The sequence below is a fragment of the Sylvia atricapilla genome, chromosome 3 (genome assembly GCF_009819655.1).
Source record: "Sylvia atricapilla isolate bSylAtr1 chromosome 3, bSylAtr1.pri, whole genome shotgun sequence".
NCBI classification, from domain to species: domain Eukaryota; kingdom Metazoa; phylum Chordata; class Aves; order Passeriformes; family Sylviidae; genus Sylvia; species Sylvia atricapilla.
The window spans coordinates 83,581,393-83,606,016 of NC_089142.1; the positions used below are offsets into that span (position 1 = coordinate 83,581,393).

Here is a 24,624-nt window from a genome sequence, read left to right on the forward strand (position 1 = left end):
TGTTTCAGGTTACTACTTTTTCTGTAAATCCCTTTTAGAAGACTTATGCTTTCGACTGGTTTAATAGGTGCTTTTATCTAGTATCTTTTACATTTCAAACTGACTTTTTTCACATTTTGTTTTGGACATTATCTTATAGGTCATATAGAATTAGACACATGGGGTATAGATTGCTTTATTAGACTTTATGTATTACATGTCAAACCATAACCATGCCTCAAAGTGCTTCAGTTACTGAGTTGTCCAGTTTGCTCTGTAGGTTTCTCAGCCTTGTTTTTATTTGTTAAGTTTGTCTATATTTGGAACAGTGTTACACCCCTCTCCATGACTGGTTCCTGGCTTAGTGTTTGGAAGTTTCATCTGAAGCTGTAGGTGATCAAGCTTTTTGTGTTTAGGTGATTGAAGTCAAGTTAGCTCAAATGTAACTCACTATAGTGTTTCACTATCAATATGGACTGGTTAAGGTAAACTGAAGAAAGCCTTATTTGATATTTCCCTCTGTGGGTGTGGTGGTTTTGGCCACACGGCAGACAGAACTAGGGGCAGAATATCCCATCAAAATGCAAACACCTGAATGAGTCCTGTATTTCAGTGTATTTCACTACCTCACAAATAATTTTGGGACCCCAAGAGAAGGAGCAATTGTACATGGGTTAGCACAGAAGGGTACTGGAAATTAATAAACTAATTTCAAACTAAGGATATATTATTAAACTGTCTGACAATCAATTTAGGAATAAATACAGATATCTTGATTTTGTCATCTGCATCTTAGAATAAAGAAATCAGTACTAATGGCATGTTCGTACATATTTTTGACATGGCAATGCCTAGAGGTGCCTTCCAGCCAGAGTGATACGATAGTGAAAGCTGAAAGATAAAAATAAATTTGTGAATTCCCTTCATTATTGCCAAGAGAAGTTCAGAATATCATGGAAAATGACACTTGAGTTGCATTACATTTAAAATCTTGTATGGAGTGGGAGGTGCTCAGGATTTTACTAAGAAAAGTAGCAAAAAATTATCTAGAACACAAAATGCACGACTGTCTAGTAACTGATAGCAAAGGGGAGACTTACTTTTGACCCTTGTTGGCAACTGATTTGCCTCGAGTAAGAGGATTTAATTTATAATCTATTTATTCTTTCAGATAAAAGCATTGTCTTTGTTCCTTCTTCTAAATCTGTCTAAAGTGTTAACTCCCATGATAATGTCTAGTAAATATACGTATGGCCACAAAGAAAAGAATTCTGTTCTTTAGCTGAAAAAAAAAGAAGAAGGGAACGTGGAAGATGTGTGGTTGTATTTAGTATGTTTGTTATAAATACATGACTGTGTCAGACAAACAGTAGTACTTGCTTATGGTTTAGAGAGTTACTTCTAAAGGAAAATATATTGAAAATCTTGTTTGAGATTGTCATAACATAAGATAAAAGGTATTTTTAAGTTTTAGTGTTACGAAGTGGATGGAGCTGCATAGAGGGGAGAGGGAAGGGTCTAGGGTGTTGACATACTATCTCCAAGTGTGGAACCATTCACTGATACTAAAATGTATATGCCTCTATAGGTAGAGGGTATAATTTAAGAAATTTCCCACAAATCTGCTGAAGATTGATTTTGCAGCCAGTTTTCAGATACTGAGAACACAACTGCTTTGAATATTTATCACTGCTTACTCTACAGATACATGAAACTGAAGTCAGAGTTTCAAGTACATTTCTTCTGTGAGTTATATGGTTTCAAGGACACCCTTTTGTCTGTTTCTTCCTCACCCACCTCCAGTTCTTTTGTGTAACCTGAGCTGGGAAGTAAGTGATGTTGACCAGAATAAAAAATTGACAACAAAAATGTATGGCTCTTTAGGATTAGAGGAGGTGGTGTATTTTTTCCACATTCAGCTTTCTGGTGTGGTGCATCACATTGGTGTAGCACAGTTGCCTGAGGAACACACAGGGAAAGCTCCTGAAACTGGCCCAGCTGTTGGAAGAAATGCTTTCTGAACTTGGCATGTTTATCTCTTCAAGATGAAATTTTTTAATGATGCAGTCATCTTGTTTTGGATACAATTTGGGTGGAAAGTACTTCAGTTATTTTTGCATTGGACAAAATTTCAGACTTCTGGCTCATGCAGATAATGGGGTGGGATAGGTTTAGGATTTTTTTCTGTTTGAGGAATAAAATTATCCTCAACTAGAGATTGGATGAACTGTATTAGGAAAATTACTTTTTAAAAGTGAATGAAGTTCTATTTTAGCTAAGGAGAAAACTTGCTGTTATTGCAGCATTACATACTGTGTCTTTTTTAAAAATTTTTACTTAAGAAGGGAGGATGGCAAGGCTTACCATTAGCTGCATAATTGTAAAACATAAGGAAATGTTGCCTAATTATCCTGTTACAATATTTGGGGACTTGCAGAACTTGGTCAGTTCAGGTCTGTGTTGGGAAATGTCAGATACTAGAAAACAGCCTCATATTTTCCACATTTTTGTTATTGCAAGGGCTTCATGCACTTGAAATTCCACTGCTTTGCAATGAGATGGGCTACAGAAAGTTGCTTAAAAATACTATTGAAGAGGATGTTTGCCTTTTATTCTAGATCATAAAATAATTTAGTTTGATCTTTTAGTCACCACAAAGACAGAATCCCATAGAAATGTTACAGAAGACTGAATTTGTGATTTCATTATGTTATTTGAAGTCCTCTGTAATATCACAGATGCACTTCTCTGCAGTCTCGCCTTTGTGTCTTCTCTTTTGTTTACAGCTCACCTTGTGTGGTATAACAGCAGTCCTGACTTGTTTGGGCAGCTGGTTACTGCTGCAGTATGGATAGATAAAGAATTGGGGTTTTTTTCTCATTTAACCATGTATAAAGGTTTTGTGGTGTTTGGTTTTTTTTTAATTTGTGTTTTGGGATTTTTTTAATCATGGTAGATTTCTCTCTTTATTTCCCAGTGCCAGTAGTTGGTATAATTCAATATACTGGTTTGCTTTTCTATCAATAATTGCAAAAGGTCTGACAGTGGCTGTTTGCTTTCGGAAATGATCACAATGTGAGAGAGAGACTATGATTTCTATTACAGCCACGTTCTGAGGTGTCTGAAGAAAACATGATATGGTGGCAGTGTTATTAACATGAAAATCTACTTTGAACTCAAGCAGTTCTGTGACATGCTCTGTCCAGGGGACTTAAAGATTTGTACAAACGCTTTTGCTTTGCAAAGCAGAGGAGTTGCTTCAGCACTGAAGCAACAAGGTGAAATAAAATTACTTTTTTTAGGCTGTTATAAGTGAAATGAAGTCATTTTAAGTGAAATTTAAAGACTGCCATCGCCTTGAAGAAATGCATCTCATTTTCCTTCTTCCGGACTTTATACAGCCTTATATTGTCCAGATTGCTTGGAGTCTCTTTGTTAAATGCACTTTGCATCTCTCAGTTAATTTTGTGCCAGTATCACTTTAGGCTGACGACTGGGAGTGTTTGTGTATCCATTAAGCACACTGCCAGGACATGTCCACCACTTGCCACCTCTCCCATTAAATGGCTGTCAGCAGGTTTGCAGAGCTGCTTTCTTGCTTTGCATTAATTTCTACAACTCCGTAGATGCAGTGAAAAGCACCTATAAACAGAGAGCACAGTTTGTCTTGAAATTTCTAAAGGTAAATAGAAATGCCATGAGCAGTTAAGTCATATTTCATATATAGTCATATCAATATGATTAGCAGGAAAGAAGTGTCACTTCTTTTTAAATTTTCTTTTTTCAACTAACCTTTCTCCTTGCGGTCTGACCTCCAAAAAGAAAATACTGCAAATCTAACAAGTGTATGTCAGCAGATTCTTGCATGAGACTGTCCTGTTGAAGTTGCATGTAATTCCATGCTGAGATTTACAATTGGTTCTGAAATGAAAATCTGTTAGGATTAGATCAAACATTATCCTACCTGAGATAAGCATTTTGGGGGAAGTTTAATGATTTGTCTCTGAAAGTCAGTATGTAGATGGGTTATTAGTATAAGGCTTCTCAAGAAATGTAGTAAAATGCAGAAGGTGTGCTAGCTTAATTTGATGGGCTGCAGCTACTTTGCTGCATATTAATGTGGTGTATCTTTTTTAGACTAGGAAATTCTGATTCTAGTTCTTAAGAAAAAGAATCTTTTTAGAATCTTTTTTTTGGGGGTGAAAATTCTTGTACTGCTTGAAGCAGTTAAAGGCATAGTAAATAATTAAGGAGTTGAAGCAGTAATTTTTTATATCCAAGCTCTTATTTAAATATTACTTTGGAAATCTACTGCTGAATACATGTGGCAGTCCAATGCAAGATGTGGGAAAACTTAAGTGTATTGACTGGAGGTGTGAATTTCAATCTCAAGCTTGTGTTGGAGAAATTTATGTAAGACTTTACTATGCTTAGGCCTATGTTCAGAGACTTCAGATGTTAATTCATTATTGACTTAACATTCTGGAGCATCCTTTGTAGATGAATTTTAGGAACAAATCATTGTGTTGATGAGTTTACAAGCTAATTTGACATGACCAGCGTATCTAGTGACTTGTGCAACATCACCCAGAACAGCAGTGCTGGAGAGCTGAATAGCTCCCAAGTGCTTTGATACCAATAAATATTTCTGTGTTCCATGGCCCAGTCTTCCAAAAATTACCAAAAGTTCTTCTGTTCATTCAGCTTTCTGTGTCTTCTTATACCGTGCAGGACTGTGGATTTTTCACTCAGTGATGTTCTCTTCAGAAACTTTGAGTTTTATACCTTTGGCTGAATATTTTGGATTGGTATTTTGAGGGTTGTTCAGTGCTGCTTTTTCAGGCACCCAGTGACTGATCACACTTACTTCTCCTACCAAGCATGTTGGTGGTAAGCTGCCCACTTCCACTGATCACAGCATATTGGTGAAATAAATGTTTTTTAACAATGATCAGGATCTTCACTACCTTCTCTCATAGAAATTTGTTCTCTATTTTATCCCCATGTGGTATTTCTTTTTACCCAACATCTCTATGCTATGTACTAATAGAGCTAGATAAACCTATTCCTGATGCAGGAATAAAATCAACTTTATCACTGGGTATGTTCTATTCCAAGTAGTTTCTAGGCCACTTGAAGGTAGCACTATAAAATAATGGTCAACATCTGACTTAAATACTTCGAGTTCCTTTCTGCTCTTTAGTAATCATTGCATTGTTGGTGATAAAATGTTGATGGCTATGAAAATGTGAAAAACAAACCAACATCCAAAGCAAAATACAAAAAAAACTCCTTCTAGAAACACTTATGTTCAAGTTTCCTGTTTTGTGCTTCAGATTTTCTTGTAAACCATAAACATTTTTGTGGTTTTTTTACTGCCTCTCAAAATCTTTGGAGTGCCTACTGCTCCATCTTGCCCAGCATTGGTTAAAATTAAATCAGCTCTAAGGCACATCTGTATAATATTTTATGCAGGATTCTTTACCATGTGTCACTGTATGTTTTGATCATTTTCTGACAGTGCTGAAAAAGTATGATATTTTCATGCTGACAATTCCCTTGTTCTTTTGCCAGGGGTAAAATCCTGTGCAGGCTAAGTAAGCGTTTATTTTATTTGAAAGGTTTTGGGGAAGGGATGAGACTGGGCAGGTAGATGTGTGTATGAACAATTTGCCTCCTCCATTTTACCTATCTGACTTTTATAGTTAAAAAAATATTCTGTTGCTCCAGACATCTGTCAGCCATTATGTCAGTGCCATCTCTAGCAGAACACCTTTAAACCTGGGCTTTTTTAATGATTCCAACAGTTTTGGTAGCCATATCAAAAGTAAGGATCTGTTTAATCCCACAAGACCCTCTGGGTTTTGAACAGATGTGCCTGTGTGTATCTACAGCTGTATTTCAGTGTACACTTAGAAAACATACTCAAAATCAAAACCAGAATTACCTTCCACTGAGATGGGAGAAAATGCTTTAGCCAGGAGAAAATAAGAGCAGTAACTACTGTTTCCCATCGATGGAGTCCATTTGAGGTGAAAGCAGAGCTGTTTTAAGTGCAGTCAAATTGTCCATTAGGAATCAAAAAATCAAAATTTCAAAAGTGACTTTTAGAAAGATGGTAGAACACAAGTTTGTGAGGGCTTTTAGGCTTGTAGTCATTTAGGGTCTTGTATTTTTATTTACTTATAATGTGGTGATACATAGATATAGATCTGTGCACCCACTAATTATCCAGGAACTAAGTCTATAAAATAATGTTAAAAACTAAGAAATGAAAGTAGGAAAAGAAAAGGATCCAAAGATGTGGGACAAGTTTGGAATTTCCTAGAAATAACTTTACTACCCTAAACAAAATTATTTAATTTTTCTATGATGTCTGATTTATGAAATGTCTATTTATGAAGAATCAATAGCACTTAAATATCTGAGATAAAATTCAGGTCAGGGTATAGTTTAAACAAAAATAGTGATCCTTGCAATAAATAATAAATCTTCTCAACAAGCAGGAAATAAAAGTAGTTGTAATATTTTCCTTTAATCCAGACTTTTACCCCTGACCCTGTAAACTGAGGCCCTGATAAATATTTGGGGCTATATGGTGATTACACTATAGGTTCAGAATTTCATAGGAGCTTGAAGGAAATTTTGAACTCTGGAAGATTTGAGTAAGAGAAATGTAGACTTAAACGCTTAACATAGAAATAGCAAACCATAAAATCGCAAATATGTTAATAAAAGATCTTTGAGACTAGCACTGGGAAGTAGACTACTTCACAAGTACAAGGATTTGTTTCAGGTTAAGCCTATCTTTGCTTAGATACTTGTAACTGATACCTGATGAATGTTTAACTGATGTCTGACACAGATCCATTTATTTTCTGCTTATAACTTGAAAATTGGTGGTCAAGTCTTAAAGTATTGACATCAAATGTCAGACATATTCAGTAACTTGTTGGCACGAAGAATTTTATCAGTACAATCAAAATCCTTGTGTGTTTTCCAAACTGCTTTCCTTCCCTCTTTTTTCATCAGAAAATAACTCAGCAAGTGCTAGGAACATGTCATGGCTGTGTTAAATGTAAATGTCAGATGTTCTGAAGAGTTACACTGCTCTCAAATTCCAGAAATCTGCAGGTGAATTGTGTAAATCATGAAACAGTGAATGGCAGCTGAGAAGTTACTTCATTCTTTTGAGTCTGGAGCAATAAAGAGAACAGAAATAAAATGCACTTTGGAGGCTTTGTTTCCTCAACGTCTTAAAGTTCCATGGCAGAGTTCTTTGCCACACAATCTCCTAAAGCATTCTTTTTGTATATAAAACACTTTGAAAGTATATATTTTTAAAATACTTTTGATCAAATAAATAAAATATCAATGAACATACAAAGGATTAAAATCCTGGTGGAATTCTGTAACTAATTCAATTTATATAATAATAGGTGAAGCTACAGAAAATCAATATGAAGTTTTGAAGAAGAAAATTTTCACAGCTGTCTGCTTTTGTAATATTTATATAAAAGACTGCTGTTAGCAGAGACTATGCAACCAATAATAGATACTGAAGGTAAAGGTTTCTTAATCAGTAAAAAGTAAAATGTCATGAAGTCAGCAAAATAATTAAAGTAGTAGGAGTTCCTGAAGCGTAATGCAAGTTGCCTCTCTTGTGCTTCTTTGCTCTTCTTTTCACTTCTGAGAAAATTCAAGTTTTGCATTTGAGTATGGATTTGTATTTTTAAAAGGGCAGAGTAACATCTCTTGTAATTCTAGCTCCTGTATTTACTGACAATGTGGTTTGACAGTATACTGTGTATCAGAGTCTCTGATAATAACTGCCTGTCATGGTACTTGATTAAAATAACTTGATGTTTTTTGGTTTTCAGGATTTTTCTGTCATTTTCTTTGTCTTGTCTTTTTACAACGTGTTGATTAGAAGAAGCAATGTTACGCTGCCTAGAGAACGCAGTAATTGTTACCTTATTGCTCAGTAAAGCCCTAATTAGTGTGAATGAGCATGAAAAATAGATACTAAAATACAGTAGATGAAGGTAATACTGTGCCACGAGAGAAAAGCTTTCTTCATTGTGACCAAATTCTGGCATATTTAAAGTATTAAGAGGATTAGATGGGTGAATTAAATAGTTGTGCTCTCATACACAATTTGCATTTGAAAAGAGGGACTATGTGGTAGACTTTAAAGGAGGAAATGGGTCCCAGCCTGTTCAAGTCTCTACAGGGACAACAGAAATGGTAATGGACCTACTGGGTTTCTTCACAAACGTTTTTCTTACCAAATCATTCTTAGGAAAGCAGCAGAAATGTATAAAAATAATTAGATTTAAGATAGATTTACTTTAGATGTATTTTGTTTGTAGATGTATTCTTGTTACTAAACTACTTTAAAATAATTTATTGAGTGTATATACATATATATTCCTCTAATAATTTTAAATATTGATTAACCTAGGACTATTGAATGCTTTCTTAAAGATGACAATTGTTTTTTAAAAAAGCAGTATGTAAATTGCATGCTGTTATTGTAATATCTCCTTTTGATTTTTATTTTCTGATAAACTTCCTTTCAGGTTCATGATACTCAAAGAGCATCTTTTCTGTTTTCTAATCACTCTGTTTATTTCCTTTTCTTTCATTATATTTAGTTGTTGAATAAATCTCAAATAAATGTATTTTGGTTGCACTTACAATTTGATTGGATAAAGTATGTGACGTTGTTATCATCTTCGCTGCTTTTTCATTTGTATCTACACATTTTTAATCACTTTATTATCCAATTATTTATCACTCTGATGGGTTTTAAACAAACTTCATAAATTGGTGTTATATACTCTGAACATTTGCAAGAAATAGCAACTATTCTTAATTAAATACATATATATTCTAGTGTTCTTCACTATCCTGATGCAAGCTCTAGTTCTTTAGCTTAGAGAGTATTTCCAGAAATGCATTGTTGGCAGCTGAATGCAGACTAGATGTTGAGTTTTGCCTAAACAAGTAATGTAACCTCTTGCTTAAAACTTTCAGAAATCAGAAATTCATAGTTATGTACTTTCTGCATCTGGCTCCTTCTGAAAAACTGAGCAAGTGTAGGTAACAAGGAACTTCTAGGCATCAGTGATAGATCCGTGACATAACACACTATAGAGAGTTTGTCTCCTCTTGTGAAAAATGGTAAAACTTTATAAGCAAGACAGAAGTCTGCAGAGTAGTTTTAGCTTGGCACTTCTGGATCACTTTCATTTGAACTTCAATTAGACAGCAATTTTGTATTAACAGAGAGAGACTATGCTACCAACCTCTGTTTTTAAAAGCAGATGTCTTTGAAGGTATTTTAGTACTAATCAAGCATCCAGGTGGAAAGCTACAGCTTTCTGTTCTTCACCACATGAGATTTGATGAAAGCCTTTCATTCTGCTGTCATTGAACAGGTAAAGAAGAGAATAGAAACTCTCCTTTCTCAGCATCAGAATAAGCAGGCCGGGATTTGTCTCCCTAAAGAAGCTATGAAAACGGGTTGAGAATAGCAGGATAGCTCTGTACCTTTACTGAACTTTCAGATCTTCTTAAACGTGGTACTTCTGGCATGCTCTGCTTTGACAGGATTCAGCAGCGTTGGGACTGCTTTGTATTTGCCTGGTGTTAGCGTGTTTTGCTCTCTCCGCAGGTTAAGAATAAAGTTGCTTTAACTTTGCTTCTAGCCATGGGGTTTTTTTCCACTTGTGCTTGATAACAGAAGTAAGAGAATGACTTAAAGAAAAAGAAAGTAAAATTATGCTCACGTGAGAAGACAATGCAAATATGACCTACAATACTCTTAACTTCCCTTTTGTATGATGTCCTTAAGATATAATTTGATTGGGGATATTATCAAAAGGGAGAGGAAAGAAAATGCATGAAGCGTCAATCAGTGTAACATCTGATACTGCTCCCTAAAAATAAGTGTTGAAAAGAAGATGTGTATCACAAAGTTAAAGTACTTTTTACAGCGCTGAAAGAAGCCTAGAAGGCAGCTAGTGCAGAAAATCACAAACACAAGTCTTGAATTTAGAAGTTGATGGCAACATCATTTCTGGGCATGTACCATTACCATTCCCCGCTGGCCAATGTCTGCCTCAGTCTTTAGCGTGAATAAAACAGAAAGCTTGAGAATCCAGCATTGCAGTAATTTGACAGACAAGCCTGGTCCTAGCTGTCTTTGTGACTGTAATGCTTTTTAAAAAGTCATTACTTTTCTGCTACCTAATTTTGATGTGAAAACTAGTCTGAAAATACTTAAGGTGAGTGCCATGTCTTCAACATGAGGGACTGCTGCAGATTTTCAGACTGATGCAACTTTTTCTCTTGGCACTGCAAATCAATACAACTGTGTAGTTTTCTTGTAAAGCAAGTTTGATGGGAAATACTGACTGTGTAAATCATCTTTAAATTGACCAGGGAGCAAATTTCTAAAGGAGCACATTTCTAAAGCTATTTTTCTGAGGGAGTGTGGAGAAGGAAAGAGATTTCAAGTTTGATAAAGCAAGAATAAAAGAAAGTAGCTTGAGGATCAGACAGTGTTAATTTTTCCATACATTATAATGAGCTACTTCAGAGTTCTCTGGAAAAGGAGAGCAAAAGTCAGGTACTGAAAAGCTCTTCATGTCAGCTGTGGCATTGTTTCATTTAAAGTTATGCTAGTTGCTTTGGTGTTAGCAAAATAACAAGCTACTTAAGTATTGTGTAATGTTTATAAAGATGTTACAAGTGCTGTTTCTTTTCAGGGTGATCACCTTTTCAAAAATAATTTTTAATAACAGGTTTGTTTATCTAGAAGGATTAAGATAAGTAAGCAACATAAAAGTGGCAAGCCTTAGAATTCACAAGCAAAATGGTGTTGGAATTGTGTTTTCTTTTCTGTTCTTTCCTCAGCTTCATTTTTTGCTACAACATTGCTTGCTCTCTGTAAACTGTTTTCTGTGCATAAGCGAGCAATTCCTAAATAATTCATTAATTTGAATAAAATAATGTTTGTACAGGCCAGCCAAAGCTATGACTAGTTAGCATCAGTTGTGAGCAAGGTGCCAGACTAAGCAAATAGGGCGAACTGTTCTCAAAATTTCTAAAAATACTCAACAAAGAAACCCTTCCTAAATTTGAAATGAGTGTTGGCTTCCTGACTTTGTCATGCATCTCCAGCATGAAATTGGGCTAGTGGCTTAATTTTCCTTATACATAGCTTTTCCCTATCTCTAAAGACAGTTGGATACCCTTAGAAAATGGTTATGAAAATATAGCTAACAGTACTGAAAGTGTATTTGATAATGCTAAAAAGATCAGCAGTGAACACAAACCTAATCTTCAGTCCTATAGCATGGGACATTTTTCACTCTAAATGGTGTGCAATTCAGTGTAAAGCAACTTGAAATAATCCAGTTGAACATACTACAGAGGCTTGGATTCCATCTGTCACCTCTGGTCCCTTCTGGGCTACTAATTTATTTGTCTCTGTTTTTGAAAAAATCTTTTAGATGTGCAAATTTGAATCTGCTAATTTAAGTAGCATCACAACCCGAACTCGGTTTGTTGCTAATTTGATAGAGCAGAATTAAACTTGGGACAGACCAGGCAAAGCAGAAGTAGCACAGCTGTTACTGTAAATGTCTGCAAAACATAAAAATGAGTGTTCTTGCTTAAATTAAATATGAGGTCTTGAAATCTTGTAATTGAAAGTTCAGCTTCTGTAATCATACTGTTTATCTCAGATGCAGCTGACACATTCTAGTATAGCCTGGGGAACTTGGAAATGAAGGAAGCAGGAAGCCAGACCAGTGTTGCCGTCAAGACTGAGTTATGTTCTGAACTGGAAACTGGAGGAGATTATAGATTGAAGTCCCAGAGTGCATTGTAGAGGTCACAAATTAATTAGCAAGGGAGTATGTTGATGGAATTGAATATACGGGTTTCATATTGGAGGGTTTGTAGTGCTAATGTGTTCTTAGTCATTGCTGAATTTGGCAGGAGGAAGATAGGGCATAACCAGGAGCTCTCTTGAGTCTGTGAAGTTGAGCGTAGGAGATTTGCAGATGATTTGCCTTTATGAAACAAGATTTAAGATTCAGACTTTGGGTTCCTATGGAATATCAGTATAGTTAGCATGCAGTTCTGCGATTTAATTTCTTAATTGAAAGTCTTGGAGAAAATGTGCATCAACTTGGAATTTAGTCCTAGGAAAAGAAAAATTAAAATGTTGTGCTGTGGATTAATTTAATTACCTAAAATCCCTTAATTTTACTTCTGCTTTCAGTTGAGCTGCCACTGTTATTTGCTGTGAATCTTAATGTAGTAATGTTTACAGAAACCTTGGACAGCTAATAGAAAGACAGATGTTTCCTGATGTTGTCTTCCAGAACATCTACTGCAGCCTATTTTTTATTTGAATAAACACATAAAACATCTTTGTGTGTAACCAATGTTTCTAGAGATAACCCAAACCCATAGTATGAATAAAATTAACGTTCCATTGCTTCTGTCCCATGTAGAAAAAAATTCCTTTCATTTTTGCCTGTGCTAAATATATTATGGTTTTGTTGAAGCTTATTTTATATACAGGCATTAAAATGTATCTGGCTTTATATATGTCACTATTGTCCTAGTAGATGATTATGAGAATAAAATCTGTGCTTCAGAACAGTAACTTCTGAAGTTGTTTGCCTCAGATATTTTAATGTACAGACAATTAGGCAAGATTGAAATGTTACCTTATGGCATTTTAGATGAGGACAAACACTGGAACATCAGTCACAGAGCATTAAAATTTAGATTTACTGTCACTGTTTCCAAGCAAATTCCATTTAATGGGTAAAACTTTGCTCCCCTTTTTTTCTTAGATATATTTGTTTCTCCAGCGAGATGAGATTTAACATTGGAGATTGTCCTGATAAAAGTTACCATCTAGTGTTCATATATTGAAGAACTTGCAGACCTTAATTAGAAATAGTCAATGCAATGGATAACAGATTCCTTGTCCTGAAGACTGGCATTTGGTGTACCCTGTATTTGAAATGATGCAGGAAATCCTTGTTCCCTGTTTTTCATCTGCATTTCTAATTTGCTGGTTTGAGTGTTGCAGGTATTACCTGTTCAGCTCTGTAGGAAACATACAACTCTTGTCCTTTTTTTTTTTCCGCAAACAGGGGGTTTGTTTTCATTACTTAGAACAGGAAAAATTGTAAAGCAAGATGGCAGAGTTGCAAGATCTTTTTTTTTTTTTTTTTTTTTTTTTTTTTTTTTTTTTTTTTTTTTTGTCCCCCTTGCATAGATGAGTTGCTCACTGTAGTCAGTAGAAGTGAGTATTTCAAGAGAACCATTTAGGCACTGTATATTGTAGTAGTCTTTTTGCTAGTGTAGGCACTCTGAATGTTTTTTGTTTTTCCAGAGGTCTCACCTTCAAGTCCTCTCAAACTTCTACCAGAACTAAGTTCTTGCAATTAGACATTGTTGGTACCACTCCTTTGTCTCTTGGAAAATTGCATTACTGGTTGTTCCCAGAGATTTATACAGCAGAACTTACCAAATATGAAATTACATCAGTCATGCTTCTGCAACTATATCTCTTTTTCTCCTATTTAATTTAAAATTTATCTTTCAAGTTTGATAATTTGCTGCACAGCAAGGTGATGCCACTTCACTTTTTTTAAAAAATTTATTTTTATCCACCCCCCAGCCCTCCCCCCGCCCCGCCCCTCCTCACTGAAGAAAGGAGAAAGTAGTTTCTGTTTTGGAAAAAAAATCTGTAATGGTCTCCAGTCATAATGAAAGATGAATGTTTATGCTGTCTTTGTTTTATGTGTCGGAAGATCACGGGCAAGGTTTTTGTTGATTGTTTGAGATGGAAAAGATGGATTTAGTTACCAAGTTACTTCTGTCAAATAATCAAATTTGCTATAGCAGTACTTTCTCTAAAATTGATACACATAAAAAGAGACTATTCAAAGTGTCTTTACCGAAATAAGGAAGCTTTTTCTCTGCTGTAGATGATTAGAATAGAAATCAATGTGCAGGGAAGGAAGGTTTTGGAAAATACAGCCTAATAGAACACCTCCCTCTGGTGGTGGCTATTACAGTTCAGTCTGCTCTGTCACACCATGAGCTGGAGCCTTCATGGCGGGGAATGCCACTGCTACTGAAGAGCTAGGAGAACTAACTAAAAAGATTACTGAATTGCATATGTAGTTTCCTGCCCCTGTAGCTCTTTGGGTATGACTGGGGAGATTTAGGCTGCTTGACTCCCCTTCACTTTGAGTTTGTCAGGTAATCCATGCTTTCTTCTCCTCCCCTCTTGCAGCTGGGATTGGTTGCATTTTGCCATTTTTGCTGGGCTGTAGAAATAGGCTCTGTGGATGTTGGTGCTTTAAGCAGGTAATCAGAACAGTATGCACAAAACAGCTCATAGCTTCTAGCAATTGTTTGGCTCGTTCTGAAAATTTAATTAATCTCTTAGTTTATTCATATTTAGCTACTTGGTGAATTTCATGTGCCAGTCCTCAGTTAGTTTCCAAAGTAATGTCTGTAATTACTTGTACTTGAAACACAATTAGCCATCCTAACTGTAGGAGAAGGCTTGCTGTTAATTGTTTATCTTGTAGGGTATTAATGCCAAGAAACAGATTATTTCAAATTTTTTCTTTTTATAAGCTTTTCAGGGATGGGTTCAATCTATCAATCAGGCATGTGAGCTCAGCTGTAGAATTATTATTTCTAGCTCTGTTTAGGCATAACAAAAATGCTTTAAAATGCTTCTTGAAGGCATATTTTAGTTCCTTGCTTTTCATGCCAATTACACTTTAGGAAGTGTAGCAAACTAGCAGAATGTGTGAGAATAACATTTTTAATCCTTGTTTTCCTTTCTGTTTAGTAAGCATTTTATGACAATTTTTCCTATTGTTCTTTCACAGCATAGTGAAAACTGCTCTTATTCCCCCCATCCAGGCTGAACACTCAAAACACTTTTTAGCTTTGTTTTGTATGTCATTAGTAGAAGAACCTGTGAAACCTTGTAAATCTTCTCCAAGGCTTCAGTTGAAAGGCAAAAAATCTGGGACGTCTCCATGAGTGGGAGTCCTAATTCCATGACTGTGACAAGAAACAAAACTTTAGATGTGGAGGACTGGCTACAGAAGCCTGTTTTTATGTGCAGGATCCCAACGTTACCAGCATTTAATTAATGCATTGTTCAAGGTCAGCACATCACTGCTCTGATATGCAGGTTTATGCTTTGCTACTGAGGACTCCTCTTTGAGGGATTCCACACCTGTTGTGCTAAATAGCGACCATCTGTAAGCCAGAGCTCTGGAGCACTTATGAAAGGCTATTTTCCATATCTGCAGTAACTTGGAAGTGATAGCACAGGAAGTCAGATCACATCAAGTGACAAATCATGGATACGAGAAGCAAAAGGATTGTTTTCTTATACCTCTTTTTTATTGCACTTTGTCTTAATATGGAGATACAGACATAGACAAGAGTGGGTGTTTTAGGCAATTTCAGCAATGATCCTCCAGCACTGACAGGCAGAAGGATCACTTCATCTTCATAAGAGATGCTTTAAGTTCTCATGTCTTTGTTGTATAAAAATAAGGTAAATTGAGGAGAAGTGTATTTGTCTGTGTTTTCCACTGGGGGACAGGAATGCAACATTCTGAGAAGAATAGTTTTTCCATTCCTTTTCCAGAATTCTCTGGTTTCTTTGCATTAAAAGAAACATCAATATCAAAATAGTCAGCATTTGTAAGGAAAAAAAGTACTTCAAAATCCATGAACTTCAGATATTAACTCAATAGATGACTTTTTTTTGCAGCCATTTGTAACCAATTTCATGTGTTGAGTAGTGTTCCAGCTTTTTTATTTGGGACCAGTTGGCTAATAAGGAAAATGGGTGTTGTCTTTGGGTTATATTCAACACTTCTAATGCCTTCTTCTAAAAAAACCAATTTTAATAAGAAGTGAATGCATTAATTCAAAACTTCGTCATGTTTTGTTGCTCACAGAGAGGCCTAAGCAATGTTTATTTTATGTAGGCATTCAATGTCTGTGTCTGATATTTTTGTTCCTAAAGGACTGGAAAAGAAATATGTATATTTGAACTGTACTGAAAATAAGCATGGTATGCTTAAGTGTGGGTGTAGTTTCTGAACCATGGTGTTCCATAGTCCAAATTAATTGTCATGCAGTGGTTTGTGACAACCACAACTAGGGAGAGTTCTCAGTGGCTTGAACTTTGGGATTTATAAACCTAAATCTTTTCTTTTCTTTGCCTTTGAGCTCTTGCTTGCTTGTTTTTGTTTTGTTGTTGTTGTTTTTGTTGTTGTTGTTGCTGGTCTTGCTGTTTTTGGTGGTGGTGCTGGCAGGTTGAACACTTCTCTCCAGCATTTCTACATGGTTTTAGAATGTGATGGAGGGCATGGTAAGTGGGAGACTACAACTACTCCCTTAAGCTTCTGGACTCCTTGAATACTTAATAAGCTCTTGCAGAAAGGTGTCAGATGAGTGAGTGTTCTCACTTGTATGATTAAAACATTATTTCGGTTTTCTTCATACTATTGTAGATTATTGACGTCATAGATTGTCATATAAACTCTAACTGTTGTAAAGTTGTTCCCTAACAACTGAGGACTGTCAGACTGGAAGTTTCCTCTCCATGCTTTCCTGTTGCTACTTCGTATGGAATGCAGATGTGTGTTACAAGAAGCAGCATCATGTTGCAATATGCTTCAGAAAAGTGGGAATATTACCCCTTATACTTCACCATTCGTTGCTTTGGTGGAAAAACCTAAATAGTAAGAAAATACTAAATCTTCCTTACAGGCACACATTTCAAAGTGTTTGGCTGGGTTTGGGGAAGTGAGGCTAGGAAATGAGAATGCCTGCTCTCCTTTTTCTTCCAGAACAGCCTCTGGGCTGCTCAAAAGAAAAGAATCTGATAAATTAGTGATTCTGGGAGATGTCTTGAGAGTTTCAGTATTGGTAGTTATTAAGATGCCCTAACTGAAGGTAAGGGAGAGGGAACTGATGAGTGGCTTACTGCTAAGCAAGGTTTAATCTGCTGCACAGGCCTTTTGTCCCTTGTGAAAATCCTCTCAATTTATGGCATAGTCAAACATTTGGGAATGCTTGAACCATAAATTTGACTATTATTGACAGAAAATGAGGCAAATGTACATGTTAATTGGAATCACATAAATTAGACTGGAGGAATTAATTAAAAAATAATAGATAGGGGTCTTGAAATTGGAAGGTTCTCTCTAGATATTGGAAAGGGCATGGTAAGGTGATTTGAAAGATAGCTCCAGTATAAGAAAAGCTAATTGAAACATTTCTTTTATTAAAATAATAGTTCCTATGTGTCCAGAATAAATATGAGTTGTAATTAAATTCTATCAGTTAATCCCATTTTCAAGATCTCTCATTTGTTATAAATGCACCTTGAGAAGTTCACTTCATTAGTTTGTTTGATCGGACCTGCTGCTGTTGCAAAGTGCTTGGTTTATGGCTTCATGGGTCAGTTTCCTCATCAGAACAAAAGTTTCCCCTCATTTAGGAGCATAAATTTTGATGTCTCATCATTCTGAATTTAGTTCAAACTTGTACATTTACTAATCTGTTTAGTTTTGTAAAGGGATACTAATAATGAAAATTCTAGTGTTAAGCATACTGAAATTTAGGGGAATGATAGGGATGCATTTTTTATGAGTAGTATTCTCCTCTTAGTTTTATGCTTACATTTTTGAGCATTTTCTAGAATTGTCTCATCTGTTGTAAAATGCCTATGTCACGTTTTCCAAGTTGTCTTTGAGAGCAAATTCTACAGATCACAGCTGCTTAGATGTTTTCCCCAGATACTTTTTAAAAATTTTCCCATATTTAATTCTCCACTGTACTACCCTCCGATCATGTTTAATGTTTCTTCTTCTTAAGTGCCAGATGGATCTTTAAATGGCTGCAAGATTTTACTTTTCCTGGCTGTTAAGTAGTGGAGTTCCTTGTCTTGTTTCTTGGAGTTGGTAAAGTTGTTGTGATTGCTGTCTTTAGCAGAGGAGTATGTAAGAGTCCTTGGCAAGCTGCCCACTCTGTGTCTTACTACTAGTCCATTCTGGTATATGCCCTTCCTAATGAATACCCACTGCTTATATCATTGAAAAATAAAGTATTTCTTGCAGTCATGATGGAGTGGTTGCCTTGTCTTCCTCAGTTACTTAAATTTCCTGCTTTACCCTTGCACTGGTCTGTTACCAATATCCTTTGATACAGATTGAAGAATAAATTGAATGTCAATTAGTTGGGTATTAAATTGTCTTCATGTCCTGGCTTTGCCAGATGCAGGTGCTGTATAAGCCAGGCCCTCACTGGTTTTAGGTTTTGTAATGTAACATAACAGTAGCTTCAAGTAGAGCTTTCTCACTGTATGTACTCTAATAAATTAAAGTATAAATGCTAACTGTGGACCTTAGGGATTCTCTGACAGGAATTTTGAAGTGGATTGTTAAAATAGCAGTTTACTCTTCATGGCTTCAGCACTTTGGCTCCTGTAAGAGTCATTAATATTTATTTTTTATGTTGGAGATTTTTCTGGAATAATGAAATTTTAGTTGAAATAATAAGTAATAATAGTAAGCCTGCTGCCTTATGTAAGAATGGGAAATATGACACCAGGGTACAGAAGTTTTAAGTGACCTTGTTCCTGGTCTGTACTGAAATAGCTCAGTAAGTAAATTGTCATTATCAGGCAGAGCAAGGAGTATTTGTTCTGTGGGGAAGCTGCTCCCAGGCAGTATTTCCTAGATGATAATGAAATTCCTATTTCATCAATTTAGGATTTCACAACTGCTTTGGAAATGGTGGGATCATATGCTGTAAAACTGGCAATTTTTTTCATGTCTACCATGCAATGTATTATAAGCCTGGTTAATACACTTGCCATAGACTCTTTTGTACAAAACTGCATTTTCCTTCCTTAAAAACGTGTCTGCATATATAATAATGACCTGGATCTTGAATTGAAGGTTATCTGTAACAATGTTATGCTTGTTGTCTTGATAGTCTTTGCTTATTAGCTATTCATGAATTTTCTTGCTAAATAATTGGCAAAATCTGGTAGTCAAATCTAAAGCTTTCTATGTAGCTTTGGGGAAGAATCATTTGATTGAGCCAAGGGAAATAAGGTTTATTATGGAATGTCATCTTTAAGCAAAGAGTGTCATTTTTGGAGAGAAAACCAGCTCAGAACACACCATCCTTAGACTTCCTGGGGAAAGCCCCTCAACCTCCCACCCCTCAAAAACCTAACCAACCAAAACAAACAAAAAACCCTACAACAAAACTCCCACCAAGCTAAATCCCCCAAATACTGATACATTACATAAGCTGTAGAAATAAGGCGGTGTTATATAAATTGATCCTTATTCCTGAGTGATAAATACATGCAGCTGTGTTCTCAGTTTGCCACCCTTGCAGATGCATCTTTTTTTATTTTGCCTTTATAATAATTCTCTGCTTATTTGAAAAGACAATGAAATGCTTATGAAAAAAACTATATGTAACATGCAAAGCTCAGTGTAAGTTGAAACTTACTAATAATGTGTTACAGTTTTTAAAACTATAGCAGTCATAAAGGATAACTTAGCATAAAGAACTCATTTCAGTTTTTCTTCATGAAGAAGAAAAGCTGAAAAGAAGAGAAAATGTTGTATTTATGAATAATACCCCTAAGAGCTGAATAGCTTTCCTGTATCATACATGCTCATACCTTTAAATAAAGTTGTTTTACAGAAAATCACCTTTCTAGTCTTTTTATTACCTAATTATTTCAATACTTTGTACTGTGAAAGGGATGAGATCTGCTGATAGCTCCTATAAGATTATACTGCAGTTGTAATTTTGTACTTTCCAGTCTAATATATTTTATTTATATATTTATAAATATAATTTACTATAATTAATACATACCTCTGATACCTTTTTATTACTTTGTTTGTCACCTCTTAATGCAAATGCGTATGCATTCTATGATGCGTTCTCCTAATGGCCAGATATCTGTGTTTATTCTCCAAGTGGGCTAATGCATCTTTCTGTCTGCGTGCTATTTAAAAAGAAAAAAGCTAAAACTTCTCTTTCCAAGTGGAGTTTTATTGCCAGAGGGTTATTGGAGCTCTAGATTGCATTCAAATACGTACTGAAAGTGAAGGTTTTATCCATCTCACCTTAATTTATTATGCAAAATGTATGAATGACACTTGAAATGCCTTCAGTAAGCTATGAACCAGAGAAGTCAGTAAAGAGTTCTCAGTAAGTAAATATAATCTTTAGGACTTTCAGTACTATTCCATGGCCATATATGAACAGTTTCTCTGTTCTCAGTTCTGTGAACAGACACATGAATAAAAGTGTATATATATATATATATATAAGTATATATATGAAGAAAATAACTCAAAAAGAGATTTTTGGAGATGATGTGATTTCTTATACCATAGCAGGACTGCAAGTGAGGAAACAGTCTGGCTTAGTATTATGCCATTTCATGTAATACTTTGACATGCCTGTCTTTTCCAGAAGAATGCTTTGTGATATGCTGATAATGGTCATACTTTACCTTTATCTTAAATTTTAACTGACTGTAATCACAGAAGTTGCCAGCTGTGAAGGCTCATTTCCTGCTTAGTCACAGAGCCCTTAGTTAAGCAAAAGTTGAGAACTCAAGATTTTCTTAGGTATTTTATTGGATGGCAAAAGAAGGCTAGATACTGGAATTAGGGCTGTTTGATTTCTTGTGTCACTGAGCCATGTGGTTTAGGTGGTGGAAGGGATGGAGGTCCTAAATATTTGTTCTTGAGGCAATGGGTGAAATGAACATGCTGGAAGAGACGGGCTCTTGCGTGTTGCTCACCGTAACCTGGTAACAGTAACAGGACAACTGAGCTTGAAAGTTTTAGGGCCCTGCAGAATGTGTGATTTTGTGTGGCAACTCCAGTTTTAGGGGCTAGAATCAGAAGCTGTGAAGGCAATGGCATTCATTATTAATACTATCTTATTAATAAAAATGGGCAAAAGATTGTCCTGCAAAAGAACTTCTTACCTGAAGTCTGGAAACAAGTGCAGCTTTTTACCTTCCATTAGTTTGAGCAGTTAGAATTCATTGTATATATAGAATATATAGAAATATTTATGTCATGTCTGTCTATTCACGTAGTGGTTGTCTTGTTTATAAAGAAATACAAAGCAACAAAACAAAAATAACACTCTTAGTATTAATATCCAGTGTATGAGAGCTCTGAGATATTCTGTTCTTGCTCAACTATTTGAGATACTGGGTGTGTAACCCTTGAACTCAACAAAGCAAAAGGATTTTGGAACTTGAAGACTGCAGCTGCTTATTCCTAGCAGCTTCTCTACCATGCAGTAATAGTTTATTGAATGCATTTCATGCATTTTATTGATAGATCTTTCCATCTACTTTTTCCCCATATTTGCAGGAAAGAGCAAATTTTCATGTCTTACTTTGATGCTGATTCCACCATGTAGTTAACAAAGGGGTACTTTGAAGTTTAACAAAAAAACAACCACCACAGCCACCTCAAAAACCAAAACCACCAAACCTGAAGGCAGTGGAGAAAGGGAGACAATATCGAGAGGAAAAAGAAAACATCTTTTTCTGACAAATGGAGAAGGTTTGTGTTAAAAATTGCAAAGATGCATTTCATTAACTAGGAAAGGGCACTGCAGGTTTCATGGACTTTCAGTCACCCATGTGCATTTTGGCACAGATTTTGCTAGTATAGTGAAAGTCTCAGGAAAAATGTTAAAAAAAATTAAAGTGTTTCTCATGACTTTTCAATTAAATAGGAACTTCTGCAAATGTTGATTAAGGTCTTGCCAGCTCTTGTCCTGGTTTTTCCTTGTTGAGATTATTAGGTAAGGTCATTGTTCTGTCAACAGAATTGCATTCTGATTTTAATCAGGATAAAGCTTACCTTTCAAAACTTGCCAGGGTCTTGCCTGTATCATGTGTGTGTTTTTGTTTTATTTGTTGAGCAGTTAAGGCTTAACTGGATTTATCCAGGCTCAGTTCCCCTGGAATTAAAAAAAAGTGCCAACGTTTATGGGGCTTGCAGGGAGAGCAAGGTGATCTGCAAGTTATTTGTGTTAATGAGACCCACTGGTTGACAGAAGCCAAGTGGCCCCCCCCATATGGGGACAAAATACAAGGTGGCTTCAGTTACAGTTCTTGTGTTTCGGGTGCTTGGGATCATCAGTCTTAAGGCTTTTCTTGTTTGTAATGAAGTAAGGGGTTAAATCAGGGGTGGGAGGTATTCTTGGGTTCCACTCAACTGAGCAGGCCAAAACTTTTTTGAAAGTTAATTGATTTTGCGGTCTGAGTAAAAGTTAGTTCTGAACAGGAGGTCATGAGTTCACGGAGGCAAAGAGCATTTCACTGCTGTGGATTTTGCTGCTGCGGCAGCTCTGAACTGTTACAATTGCCACAGCTGCCTGACTGTGGCTGGTGCAGAAAAGTGTCTGAAGCCTTCTTGATTGCACAAACACACAAAATAAAATCCAGAAGCCAAATTTGGGTTAAGCTTTCTTGATTTGTTGTGTGTCTCCTCCTCATCCCCCTCCTCCCCCTCCTCCTCCTCCTCCTCCATGGCTTTGAGCTTGATCCTCTCCTTTCTGGACTTCTGGCTGACTCTTCCACAGCAGAAGTTAAGGCTTAATTTTTCTGGCGAATCACTTAAATCCTAAATCAGCATTTAGGGACTGTTTGACTGTAGTGCTTCCCAATCCCAGTGAGTCATGTTGGCAACCTGTGTTTCTTAACGCATCATTGTCTGCAAATATTTATAGACCGCTGTTTTCTTCTCTGTCATGACATAGTAATGAGCAACGAAATGTTGATTTATCTATGTATTTGTGTATTGAATAAATTCTACCCTTGTATGTAATTTAGAAAAAAATATCCTTAGATACCAAGTGGTGATGTACTTCGTTCTCAGCTGTTTCTTTACAAGAAGAGGTGAGAGAACTAGATGCTAAGCAAATCAAAATTCACTTGGTTGGCAGGTGTGCTTCCCAGAAGCAGAGTGTTCCAGATTGAAATCCAGAAGTGTAGCTGGTAGACTAATGCTATAATCAATCATATATCGGGACTGGAGATTTGGGAAGAAGCTTTCAGTGGGAGATTTGCATTTGAAAATATTTCCCCTCAAACCTGAATCTAGTTTGGAGGCAGGGTAAGCTGGAGAGTGACATTTGTCAAACACATGGAATTTGGACTATGGGGGCAGTTTGGAGACAAGTGTGACTTGGCATTTGCTGATAAAAAAAGAAAAATAATCTGTACGCATCTTTAATGCATTTTAGTGATTTACTTTCCATACTTAACTCTCTGCTCCTGAATCAGTGTGGACAACTTTTAGTGCCAGTGTTGGGAGTAAGTGAAGGAAGAAGGAAACACCCCAACCTTCCCCCACCTCCTCCCTCACATTTCCCCCCAAATACCCATCAAACCAGTGATGCAGAGGCAGTCCCTTGACCAGCTCCCCATGCTGATCTGGAACTTTAGCTGTCTACACTGGCTCTGCCAAAACTGTTACTGATGGGATTTTATTTAATGGCAGTGAAAGTGTGTAACATTCCCATTGCGCTGTATTACATGTCTTGGTTCTTCCCTCACTGGATGTCTGCTCCCTTTATGTTTCTGTACATGCTTTGGGTAAACCCTTTTGAAAATGATACCATGTGCTGTGGTAAGCTTTGAATGCTCTTGGATGGCTGGGGAAACAAGCCATTTTTTGTGTAATTCTGAAAATGTTTTTTCTCCAGGGAATAGCTTTTAAGATATTTTAAATCTGAAGTAAAATTTTGTAGGCCGCTGTTTGTGTTTATCAAAGTGATGATGCCTCTGGCAGTGTTTTGGGCTTATTTTTGTTACTTGGGATTTTTTGCATAGAATTTGATTATTAGACTGAGCAACTATGACAACATATGTAATCTTGGTTTTGATAGATTTCCAGAAGAAGCAGCCAGACGATGACTCTACTCCCAGCACAAGCAACAGCCAGTCAGATTTGTTCTCTGGGGAAACGAACAGTGACAACAGCAATACCTCTCTAACCACGCAGGCCGCTAACTCCAACCAGCAACTTTTGACAGAACTGAATGTAACTTCACCGAGCAAAGAGGAATGTAAGTGCATGAGTCCTAAGTGAAAGCAAAGGAGGCATAAACATTTTGCTTTGTTCTCAGGTTTATGTTCCACTGACTCCCTCTGAAAGTTAATGGCCTGGCTTTTGGGGTGAAGGGAAAGGTTAGAGGCTATTCACAAAACAGACATTGATAGCTTTAACTGAAGAACAAATAGGAGTTTTTAACTAACTTTACATTTGATGTATTGTATTTTATGTATATGTAAGCCACGTGATGTGAGGGAAAGAATTTAATCTTGAGAAACTTCTTCTTACCTCTTCCTTCTCCTCCACATTAGTAGCAAATTCATTTGTATATTCTAGCATCAACACAAGTATCTTGTAAAATTTGACTTTTAAACATGTTGGTTTTTAATTACTGTAGTTGCACATAACACTGACTGTAATGCGTTTT

The 24,624-nt window shown here is 36.2% G+C and overlaps 1 protein-coding gene across 1 annotated transcript in view; it reads left to right on the top strand.

Annotated features, from left to right (window-relative positions):
* Positions 1-24,624, top strand: part of ZFAND3 (zinc finger AN1-type containing 3) — a 133,321-nt gene that overhangs the window by 62,550 nt on the left and 46,147 nt on the right. Inside the window, 1 exon segment of the mRNA XM_066316021.1 lies at positions 24,031-24,210. Coding sequence (XP_066172118.1) covers positions 24,031-24,210 — 180 coding nt within the window.